Source organism: Macaca nemestrina, chromosome 3, assembly GCF_043159975.1.
Source record: "Macaca nemestrina isolate mMacNem1 chromosome 3, mMacNem.hap1, whole genome shotgun sequence".
Classification (NCBI taxonomy): domain Eukaryota; kingdom Metazoa; phylum Chordata; class Mammalia; order Primates; family Cercopithecidae; genus Macaca; species Macaca nemestrina.
The window spans coordinates 85,998,480-86,010,487 of record NC_092127.1 but is presented as its reverse complement, the minus strand read 5'-3'; the positions used below and the strand labels follow the sequence as shown (position 1 = coordinate 86,010,487).

Genomic DNA, 12,008 nt, shown 5'->3' with positions numbered 1-12,008 from the left:
ATGATCTACTAAGAAAAGAGAAAAAATCAAACAATTATACAATTTTTTGACTTTTCCATTTTAGAAAATGAACTAGTACAAATAACTTCTCTTGGAAGTAAAAAAGAGTCTTAAGAAAAACTTAAAAATAGAAAACAAAGGGTGAATAAGTCACAGAAGGCTAAAATGGTTTAGAAATAGCTCATTGGAAATCAATTACAAAGCTGTTCAGACCTTTGGGCATTATGCCAATAATGCTATCCATTGCCTTTGAGCAGCCCTCTCCATGGTCCTTAACTCTCGAGTGCTTTCACTGAACACTCTGGAACTTCTGCCAGATGATTATCAAACTGTATTATATTCTCAGCCTCTCTTCAAAGCATTCTCTCAAATTCTGTGCCCTATCTGAAACCAAGCCCTTCCTTTAAGGAGGACACTGCTTCCCCTATGGTCTTCTTACATAACAGCAGTTTATTCACTAAAATTCCTTCTGACACCCTACTGCTATTTCTAAAACTTCTTATATAAAAAAGAAACAAAATCCTTGCTCCTTTGAAGCTTGTATAATTTGACAATACACCTTCCTCCTCTTCTACTCACTGTTACTTACTTACCTTATTTTGATCCCTCCCATTATTCAGCAAAAACATTGGTGCTTGATCCCCATATTTGTAATATTTTCATCTTGCATACTTGGATAATTCATCTACTATCTTGTTTCTTCAGTTCTTTACTTCCTTTATAATAAAGGAAAGGCCACACTAAAACCTTCTATCATCTGAAATGCTCTATTATTGATAATCATGATTTCAACCATCTACATCTCTGAATACTACTTCATCTTCTTTCAGTTCTCTTGTTCAGTCGCATTCACTTCATCCCTTCCAATTATTCTTCACTTTCATCAGGATGTGCAGAGTAATGAACCCTTTAACTCAAATTTTTGCCCTCTTCCTTCTTTACTTGTTTTTGTATTCAATATCTGTGATCCATCATCCTCAAAATACTGTTATAAATATCCTAAACTATCTTGAAATATGTTTATTGTTGCTTTGTTGTTGCATATTTCTAGAAACACCTCAATCTAGGAATGCTGCTGCCCTACTCCCACTGATGCCCCTCCCCAGCTGACACACATGCACCCTTTTGCACTGCTGAGGCAGCTGGAATGTGTGAGCAAGCAAAGATCCTCTTGCCACTATCCCAATGAAGCACTCCAATGGGGGTAATTCCCCTTTGGAGTACTGTGGCAATGGACCAGGAACACCTTGGCTCCTGCAGCACACCAGGTTCCTAACCTTGAGGGGCCAGAGAACAGAGCTGAGGGCTTGGTTTCAGACCCCCAGAGCTAGACCACCTAGCCCAGGAGAGCTGAGCTGAGCCTTGACTCCTTAACATCTTCCAGAAATGAAGCCAGACAACTGAATCCACCTTATACCACAACCAAATCCCCAAGGGCATCAAAGAAGATATAAGCAAAAAGCCCTACCTACAGGACAACAGCTTAAATGTTGAAGGAACATAAGCCCACACAGATGAGAAATAACCAGCACAAGAACTCTGGCAACTCAAGAAGCCCCAGTATCTTCTTACCTCTATATGACTGTAGTTGTTCCTCAGCAATGATTCTTAACCAGGCTGAAACGACAGACATATAATTCAGAATATGGACAGGAATGAATATTGACATTCAGGAGAAAGTTGAAACCCAATGCAAGGATTCTAAGGAATACAATAAAATGATATAGGAACTTAAAAATTAAATGGTCATTTTAAGAGAGAACCAAACTGATCTGATAGAACTGAGAAACTTACTACAAGAATTTCATAACATAACCACAAGTATTAACAGCAGAATAGACCAAGCTCAGGAAATAATCTCAGAGCTTGAAGACCATTTCTTTGAATCAACTCTGTCAGACAAAAATAAAGAAAGATGAACAAAAAGAATAAACATCTCTGAGAAATAGGGGATTATGTAAAGAGAACAAATCTACAACTCATCTATGTCCCTGAAAGAGAAGGAGAAAGAGTAAGTAATGTGGAAAACATATTTGAGGATATCATCCATGAAAATTCCCCCAATCTTGCTAGAGGGGCTAATATTCAAATTCAAGAAATGCAGAGAACCCCTGTGAGATACGATATAAAATGACTATCGCCAAGACACAAAGTATTCAGATTCTCCAAGGTCAAAATGAAAGAAAAAAGCATTAAAGGCAGCTAGAGAGAAGAGGCAGGTCACCTACAAGTGGAACGCCATCAAGCTAAAAGTGGACCTTTCAGAAGAAACTCTACAAGCCAGAAAAGATTGAGGGGCCTATATTCAGCATTCTTAAAGAAAAGAAATTTCAACCAAGAATTTCTTATCTAGTTAAAAGAGGCTTCATAAGCAAAGGAGAAATAAGATCCTTTCAGACAAACAAACGCTAAGGGAATTTGTTACCACCAGACATGCCTTACAAGAGGTCCTGAAGGGAGTGCTAAACATGGAAATTAAAGACCATTACCAGCCACCACAAAAACACTTAAATACACAGACCATTGACACTATAAAGCGGAAACTACACAATCAAGTCTGCATAATAACCAGCTAGCAACATGATGACAGAATTAAATTTGCACATATCAAAGTATCAACTCTGAGTGTAAATGAGCCAAATGTCCCAATTAAAAGGCACAGAATGGCAAGTTGGATAAAGAAGCAAGACCCAACAATATACTGTTTTCAAAAGACTCATCTCACATGCAATGACAACTATAAGCTCAAAGTAAAGGAATGGAGAAAAATCTACCAAGCAAATAAAAAACAGAAAAAAGCAGGGGCTATTATTCTGATTTAAGACAAAACAGACTTTACACAAACAATAATCAAAAAAGATGACAAAGAAGGACATTACATAATGGTAAAGGGTTCAGTTCAACAAGAAGACCTAACTATCCTAAACATATACATGCACCCACCACAGAAGCAAAGACATTCATAAAATAAGTTCTTAAAGACCTATGAAGAAACTTAGATAACCACATACAAATAGTGGTAAGTTTAAACATCCTGTTGACAGTACCAGACAGACCACTGAGGCAGAAAACTGACAAAGATATTTGGGACCTGTACTCAACACTTGATCAATGAACCTAACAGACTTTTACAGAACTTGCCACCCCCAAACAATAGAATATACATTATTCTCATCTGCACATGGCACATGCTGCAAATTGGCCACATGATCAGCCATAAACAATTCTCAGTAAATTAAAAAAAAAAAACTGAACCACACTCTTGGACCACAGTTCAGTAACAATAGAAATCAATACTAAAAAGAACTCTCAAAACCATAGAGTTACATGGAAATTAAAAAACCTGTTCCTGAATGACTTTTGGGTAAACAATAAAATTAAGTCAGAAATTAAGAAATGCTTTGAAACTATCGAGAACAAAGATACAATATAACAGAATCTCTGAGACAGGGCTAAAGCATGCTAAGAGAAAAGTCTATAGCACTAAATGCCCCCATAGAAAAGTTAGAAAGATCTCAAATTAACAACCTATTCTCACGCCTAGGGGAAATAGAAAAACAAGAGCAAACCAACCCCAAGGTTAGCAGAAGAAAAGAAGTAACCAAAATTACACCTGAACTGAATGAAATTGGGACATGACAAGCAATACAAAAAGATGAAGGAATCGAGGAGTTGGTTTTTTTGAAAGATAAAAAGATTATTTAAAGAATAAATAAGATTATAAATAAGAACAAATAAGATTATTTGAAAGAATAAATAAGACCCCGGCTAGACTAACAAACAAAAAAAGAGAGAAGATCCAAATAAACACAATTGGAAATGACAAAAGGACATTACCCCACAGAAATACAAAAAAAATCCTCAGAGACTATTACGAATACCTCTATGCAAACAAATTAGAACACCTACAAGAAATGGGTAAATTTCTGGAAACGTACAACCTCCTAAGATTGAACCAGGAATAAATTACAACCCTGAACAGACAAATAATGAATTCTGAAATTGAATCAGTAATAAAAGTTTACCAACTAGAAAAAGCCCAGGACCAGATTGATTCACATCCAAATTCTGCCAGATATATAAAGAGAAGCTGGTACGATTACTACCGAAAATATTCCAAAAAATTGAAGAGGAAGAACTCCCCAACTCATTCTATGAGGATAGCATCATCCTGATACCCAAACCTAGCAGAGACACAATAAAAAAGAAAAAGGCCAATATCCTTGATGAACACTGATGCAAAAATCCTCAGCAAAATACTAGCAAATGGAATCCAGCAGCACATGAAAAAGCTAATCCATCACGATCAAGTAGACTTCATCCATGGGATGCAAAGTTGTTCAACATATGTACCAATAATTGTGATTTATCACATAATTAGAACTAAACCCCAAAACCATATAATAATCTCAATAGATGCAGAAATGGCTTTTGATAAAATTCAGCATAACTTCATGTTAAAAGCCTTCAACAGGCCGGGCACGGTGGCTCACGTCTGTAATCCCAGCACTTTGGGAGGCCGAGACAGGCGGATCACGAGGTCAGGAAATCAAGACCATCCTGGCCAAAACGGTGAAACCCCGTCTCTACTAAAACTACAAAAAAAATTAGCCAGTTGTGGTGGCGGGCGCCTGTAGTCCCAGCTACTCTGGAGGCTGAGGCAGGAGAATGGCGTGAACCTGGGAGGCAGAGCTTGCAGTGAGCTGAGATCGTGCCACTGCCACTGCACTCCAGCCGGGCGACTGAGCCCAACTCTGTCTCAAATAAATAAATAAATAAATAAATAAAAATAAAAATAAAAGCCTTCAACAAATAGGCATTGAAGGAATATATCTTAAAATAATGTCATTTATGACAAACCCATAGCCAACATCACACTGAACAGGCAAAAGCTGGAAGTATTACCCTTGAAAACCAGAGCAAGCTGAGGATGCCCTCTTTCAACACTCCTATTCAATGTAATATTGGAAGTTCTAGCCAGAGCAATCAGGCAAGAGAAAGAAAGAAAAGGTATCCAAGTAGGAAGAGAGGGAGTCAAACAATCTCTGTCTGTAGATGATATGATTCTAAACCTAGAAAACCCCATAGTCTCTGCCCAAAATCTCCTAGATACAGCAAACAACTACAGAAAAATTTCGGATACAAAATCAATGTACAAAAATCAGTAGCATTTCTATACACCAACAAGTACAAGCTGTGAGTCAAATCAAGAACAAGATTCCATATACAACAACCACAAAAAGAATAAAATACCTAGGAATACAGCTAACCAGGGAGGTGAGGGATCTCTACAATGAGAATTACGAAACACTGCTGAAAGAAATCAGATAAGACACAAAGGGAAAAGCATTCCATGCTACAGTAACTTGGCATTACTATAAATGCCTAACTGCCTTGAAATCAGAAATATACTGGCTGTATGATCTTGGGTAATTTACAATCTCTTGTCACCTTTTTTTTTTTCTTTTTTTTTTTCCTGGAGAGAGAAATTCACAGTCTGTCACCCAGGCTGGAGTGCGGTGGTGTGATCATGGCTCACTGCATCCTCCACTTCCCCAGCTCAAGTGATCCTCCTGCCTCAGTCTCCCAAGTAGCTGGGACTATAGGCATGTCATGTCTGGTTAATTTTTTTGTAGGGACGGAGTCTCCCTATGTTGCCCAGGCTGGTCTCAAACTTCTGGGCTCAAGTGATCCTCCTACCTTGGCCTCCCAAATCTCATCATCTTTTAATGGGCATAGTACTATCTGTTTTTCTTCATATTCACACCTAGGGAAAGCAGAATCAAATTTGAGGACAGACAGCCAAATATGAGTTTACTGCATACGTTTATTAGAAATTATGGCATGCTTTTTGTACTAACAAAAATAAGATTTCTTACTGATTTATATTCCAGTGTCTTACATATAAATGATCAGCTCAGTTTAAAAAATTTTTATGCTCTACTTATTTCAATAAGCATCTTAAAATCCTTTCTGGAATGAGGTAGATGTAAGTACATACATAAACACACATATACCTATCTTGCTATTATGGGAATACATAATAGCAAGATATTTGTACAACTTATAGCAAAAGCTATGGTATTTAAAACTTTTATTAGAAGTCTGTACTGCTGTTATGTTGCTAGGCTTTGCTTTTAAAATAGTGAAAAAATTTGATGGATTTAGAAGTTCCATTTTCACCTTGGTTTATTAGAACGTCTGTTTGATTATATATTAATAATGGACACAGTGTAGTATTGTAAAAAGAATTGGGCAATCTAAGTTCTGTTTTTCATTTGCTACATTTTTTTTTTGACAGAGTCTCAGCGCCCAGAATGGAGTGCAGTGGTGTGATCTCGGCTCAAGGCAACCTCTGCCTCCCGGGTTCAAGCGATTCTGCCTCAGCCTCCCGAATAGCTAGGACTACTGACGTGCGTCACCATGTCCATCTAAATTTTTTATTTTTTGGAAGAGACAGGGTTTCACCATGTTAGCCAGACTGATCTCGAACGGTCTGCCAGCCTCGGCCTTCCAAAGTGCTGGGAATACAGGCGTGAGACACCGCACCTGGCCCTGATACATCATATTGAGTAAATTTGTTTTCATTTCATCCCTTTGCTCAATTCCAAACCTATAAAGTGAGGTAGGGAGTGAGGATCTTAGATGATCTAAGGGCTTTAACAGTTTTTTTGTTTGTTTGTTTTTGTTTTGTTTTGTTTTTGGAGATGGAGCCTTGCTCTGTAGCCCAGGCTGGAGTGTGGTGGCGCGATCTCAGCTCACTACAACCTCCGCCTCCTGGGTTCACCTGATTCTCCTGTCCCAGCCTCCCGAGCAGATGGGACTACAGACGCGTGCTGTTAATTTTTTGTATTTTTGGTAGAGACGGGTTTCACTATGTTAGCCAGGATGGTTTTGATCTCCTGACCTTGTGATCCGTTCACCTTGGCCTCCCAAAGTACTGGGATTACAGGCGTGAGCCACCACACCTGGTCGGGTCTTAACAGTTTTAAGTCTATGATTCTATTATCTGAGGGACATACTAAGAAATAGGCTAAAAGAATAGCAATACATACTGCTTGGGAACTTCATTTCTTAAATGCCGTGTATGTGCATATGTATCACTTAATATAAACAACTTGTCTTTCCTTGGTGTGTCCATACACAGTACTATGGGTTTATGCTTTTGGAGAAATGTTATGCAATAGTGACCTCTAGTGACTATATATCACAGACCATTTAGCAAAACCTTATGGCCAATTTGTACTCTTCTAAATGTGGATGGTTTACTTTTGTATCCCAGCTAAATACTTTTAAATAATTCCTCACCTCTCTCCTCTATAGAAGGAATGCCAATTAAATTTGACAATAGCATTAATAATTGGATAAATAAGAACTGAAATTTCCTTCAAAAATCATAATGTATATGGAATTCAGTATAAATTATTCTAAATGAGACTGCAGCTCTTTTACCTCCATTGAGAGTGGCAAAGCTGGGATTTTGAATTCCAGTGTGTTTAAATACATAGTCTGTTCTCTTACCTGCTATGCATTGCTGACATGTAATAGGCATTTAACACATACTTATTCAATTAATGTTAGGTAAAACATATGCATCAACAGTTGTGTTTGTGAGTATGTATTGCTTTGGAATCTTTGGAACTATTGCTACTTTTCAAACAAAGAACTCTTCTTGAGGTTAGATAAAAGATTAACATGTTAAAAACAACCACAGTATACATCTTTCTGAACAAATGAATTTGAGACCTACATGCACAACAGAATACTCTATAAAAAAGCATTCAGACTTGATCCGCGCCAAGATGCAGAATACGAACAGCTCCAGCCTCCAGTTCCCAGCATGAGCGACACAGAAGATGGGTGATTTCTGCATTTCCAACTGAGGTACAGGGTTCATCTCACTGGGGCATGTCGGACAATTGGGGCAGCACAGTGGGTGCAGCGCACGCAGCGTGAGCTGAAGCAGGGCAAGGCATCACCACACTTGGGAAGTGCAAGGGGGAAGGGAATTCCCTTTTCTAGCCAAGGGAAACCGTGACATACAACACCTGGAAAATCTGGTCACTCCCACCCTAAAACTGTGCTTTACCAAGGGTCTTAGCAAACAGCACACGGGGAGATTATATCCTGTGCCTGGCTCCAGGTGTCCCACGTCCACGGAGCCACCCTCATTGCTAGCAGCAGTCTGAGATCTAACTGCAAGGTGGCAGCGAGGCTGGGGGAGGGGTGCCCGCCATTGCAGAGGCTTAAGTAGGTAAACAAACTGGCTGGGAAGATCGAACTGGGTGGAGTCCACCGAAGCTCAAGGAGGCCTGCCTGCCTCTGTAGACTCCACCTCTGGGGACCGGGCATAGTCAAACAAAAGGCAGCAGAAACCTCTGCCGATGTAAATGTCCCCATCTGACAGTTTTGAAGAGAGTCGTGATTTTCCCAGCACGGAGTTTGAGATCTGAGAACGGACAGATTGTCCGCTCACATGGGTTCCTGACCCCCGAGTAGCCTAACTGGGAGACATCCCCCACTAGGGGCAGACTGACACCTCACACTGAGCTCACACTGCTGGGTACACCTCTGAGACGAAGCTTCCAGAGGAATGACCAGACAGCAACATTTGCTGTTTAGCAATATTCACTCTTCTGCAGCCTCCGCTGCTGATACCCAGGCAAACAGGGTCTGGAGTGGACCTCAAGGAAACTCCAACAGACCTGCAGCTGAGGGTCCTGACTGTTAGAAGGAAAAATAACAAACAGAAAGGACATCCACACCAAAACCCTATCTGTATGTCACCATCATCAAAGACCAAAGGTAGATAAAACCACAAAGATGGGGAAAAAGCAGTACAAAAAAGCTGGATATTCTAAAAATTAGAGTGCCTCTCCCCCTCCAAAGGATGCAGCTCCTTGCCAGCAATGGAACAAAGCTGGATGGAGAATGACTTTGATGAGTTGAGAGAAGAAGACTTCAGACAATCAAACTTCTCCAAGCTAAAGGAGGAAGTTCAAACCCAGTGCAAAGAAACTAAAAACCTTGAAAAAAGATTTGACAAATGGCTAACTAGAATAACCAATGCAGAGAAGTCCACAAAAGAACTGATAGAGATGAAAACCATGACATGAGAACTACGTGACAAATGCACAAGCTTCAGTAACCGACTCGATCAACTGGAAGAAAAGGTATCAGTGACTGAAGATCAAATGAATGAAATGAAGCAAGAAGAGAAGTTTAGAGAAAAAAGAGTAAAAAGAAATGAACAAAGCCTCCAAGAAATATGGGACTATGTGAAAAGACCAAATCTACGGCTGATTGGTGTACCTGAAAGTGACGGGGAGAATGGAACCAAGTTGGAAAACACTCTTCAGGATATTAGCCAGGAGAACTTCCCCAACCTAGCAAGGCATGCCAAAATTGAAATTCAGAAAATACAGAGAACGCCACAAAGATACTCCTCAAGAAGAGCAACTCCAAGATACATAATTGTCAGATTCACCAAAGTTGAAATGAAGGAAAAAATGTTAAGGGCAGCCAGACAGAAAGCTTGGGTTACCCACAAAGGGAAGCCCATCAGACTAACAGCAGATCTCTCGGCAGAAACTCTACAAGCCAGAAGAGAGTGGGGGCCAATATTCAACATTCTTAAAGAAAAGAATTTTCAACCCAAATTTCATATCCGGCCAAACTAAGTTTCATAAGTGAAGGAGAAATAAAATCCTTTACAGATAAGCAAATGCTGAAAGATTTTGTCACCACCAGGCCTGCCCTACAAGAGCTCCTGAAGGAAGCACTAAACATGGAAAGGAATAATCAGTACCAGCCACTGCAAAAACATGTCAAAATGTAAAGACCATCAATGCTAGGAAGAAACTGCATCAACTAATGAGCAAAATAACCAGCTAACATCATAATGACAGGATCAAGTTCACACATAACAATATTAACCTTAAGTGTAAATGGGCTAAATGCTCCAATTAAAAGACACAGGCTGGCAAATTGGATAAAGAGTCGAGACCCATCAATCTGCTGTATCCAGGAAACCTATCTCACGTGCAGAGACACACATAAGCTCAAAATAAAGGGATGGAGGAAGATCTATCAAACAAACGGAAAACAAAAAAAGGCAGGGGTTGCAATCCTAGTCTCTAATAAAACACACTTTAAACCAACAAAGATCAAAGAAGACAAAGAAGGCCATTACATAATGGTAAAGGGATCAATTCAACAGGAAGAGCTAACTATCCTAAATATATATGTACCCAATACAGGAGCACCTAGATTCATAAAGCAAGTGCTTAGAGACTTACAAGAGACTTAGACTCCCACACAATAATAATGGGAGACTTTAACACCCCACTGTCAACATTAGACAGATCAACGAGACAGAAAGTTAACAAGGATATCCAGGAATTGAACTCAACTCTAACTCATTTTATGAGGCCAACATTATCCTGATACCAAAGCTTGGCAGAGACACAACAAAAAAAAAGAGAATTTTAGACCAATATCCCTGATGAACATTGATGTGAAAATCCTCAATAAAATACTGGCAAACCGAATCCAGCAGCACATCAAAAAGCTTATCCACCATGATTAAGTGGGCCTCATCCCTGGGCCACAAGGCTGGTTCAACATACGCAAATCAATAAACGTAATCCAGCATATAAACAGAACCAAAGACGAAAACCACATGATTATCTCAATAGATGCAGAAAAGGCCTTCGACAAAATTCAACAGTGCTTCATGATAAAAACTCTCAATAATTTGGTATTGATGGAACATATCTCAAAATAATAAGAGCTATTTATGACAAACCCACAGCCAATATCATACTGAATGGGCAAAAACTGGAAAAATTCCCCTTGAAAACTGGCACAAGACAGGGATGCCCTCTCTCACCACTCCTATTCAACATAGTGTTGGAAGTTCTGGCCAGGGCAATCAGCCAGGAGAAAGATATAAAGGGTATTCAATTAGGAAAAGAGGAAGTCATATTGTCCCTGTTTGCAGATGACATGATTGTATATTTAGAAAACCCCATCGTTTCAGCCCAAAATCTCCTTAAGCTGATAAGCAACTTCAGCAAAGTCTCAGGATACAAAATCAATGTGCAAAAATCACTAGCATTCTTATACATCAATAACAGACAAACAGAGGGCCAAACCATGAGTGAACTCCCATTCACAATTGCTTCAAAGAGAATAAAATACCTAGGAATCCAACTTACAAGGGATGTGAAGGACCTCTTCAAGGAGAACTACAAACCACTGCTCAGTGAAATAAAAGAGGACACAAATGGAAAAACATTCCATGCTCATGGATAGGAAGAATCAATATCATGAAAATGGCCATACTGCCCAAGGTAATTTATAGATTCAATGCCATCCCTATCAAGCTACTAATGACTTTCTTCACAGAATTGGAAAATACTACTTTCAAGTTCATATGGAACCAAAAAAGAGCCGCATTGCCAAGACACTCCTAAGTTAAAAGAACAAAGCTGGAGGCATCACACTACCTGACTTCAAACTACACTACAAGGCTGCAGTAACCAAAACATCAAGGTACTGGCACCAAAACAGAGATATAGAACAATGGAAAAGAACAGAGCCCTCAGAAATAATACCACACATCTACAGCCATCTGATCTTTGACAAACCTGACAAAAACAAGAAACGGGGAAAGGATTCCCTATTTAATAAATGGTGCTGGGAAAACTGGCTAGCCATACGTAGAAAGCTGAAACTGGATCCCTTCCTTACACCTTATACAAAAATTAATTCAAGATGGATTAGAGACTTAAATGTTAGACCTAAAACCATAAAAACCCTAGAAGAAAACCTAGGCAATACCATTCAGGACATAGGCATGGGCAAGGACTTCATGTCTCAAACACCGGAAGCAATGGCAACAAAAGCCAAAATTGACAAATGGGATCTAATTAAACTAAAGAGCTTCTGCACAGCAAAAGAAACTGCCATCAGAGTGAACAGGCAACCTACAGAATGGGAGAACA

The 12,008-nt window shown here is 39.4% G+C and overlaps 1 protein-coding gene across 3 annotated transcripts in view; it reads right to left on the bottom strand.

The window, feature by feature from the left end:
• Positions 1 to 12,008, bottom strand: part of LOC105486334 (solute carrier family 9 member B1) — a 122,634-nt gene that overhangs the window by 102,395 nt on the left and 8,231 nt on the right. The window contains exon 1 of one of the 3 annotated variants that reach the window (XM_071093234.1): positions 594 to 715. The exons of the other annotated variants lie outside the window; for them this stretch is intronic. Within the exon in view, the coding sequence (XP_070949335.1) occupies positions 594 to 613 (20 nt within the window). The 5' untranslated portion in view covers positions 614 to 715. Of the gene's footprint in view, positions 1 to 593; positions 716 to 12,008 lie in introns of those variants that run through there. 3 annotated transcript variants of the gene reach the window in all.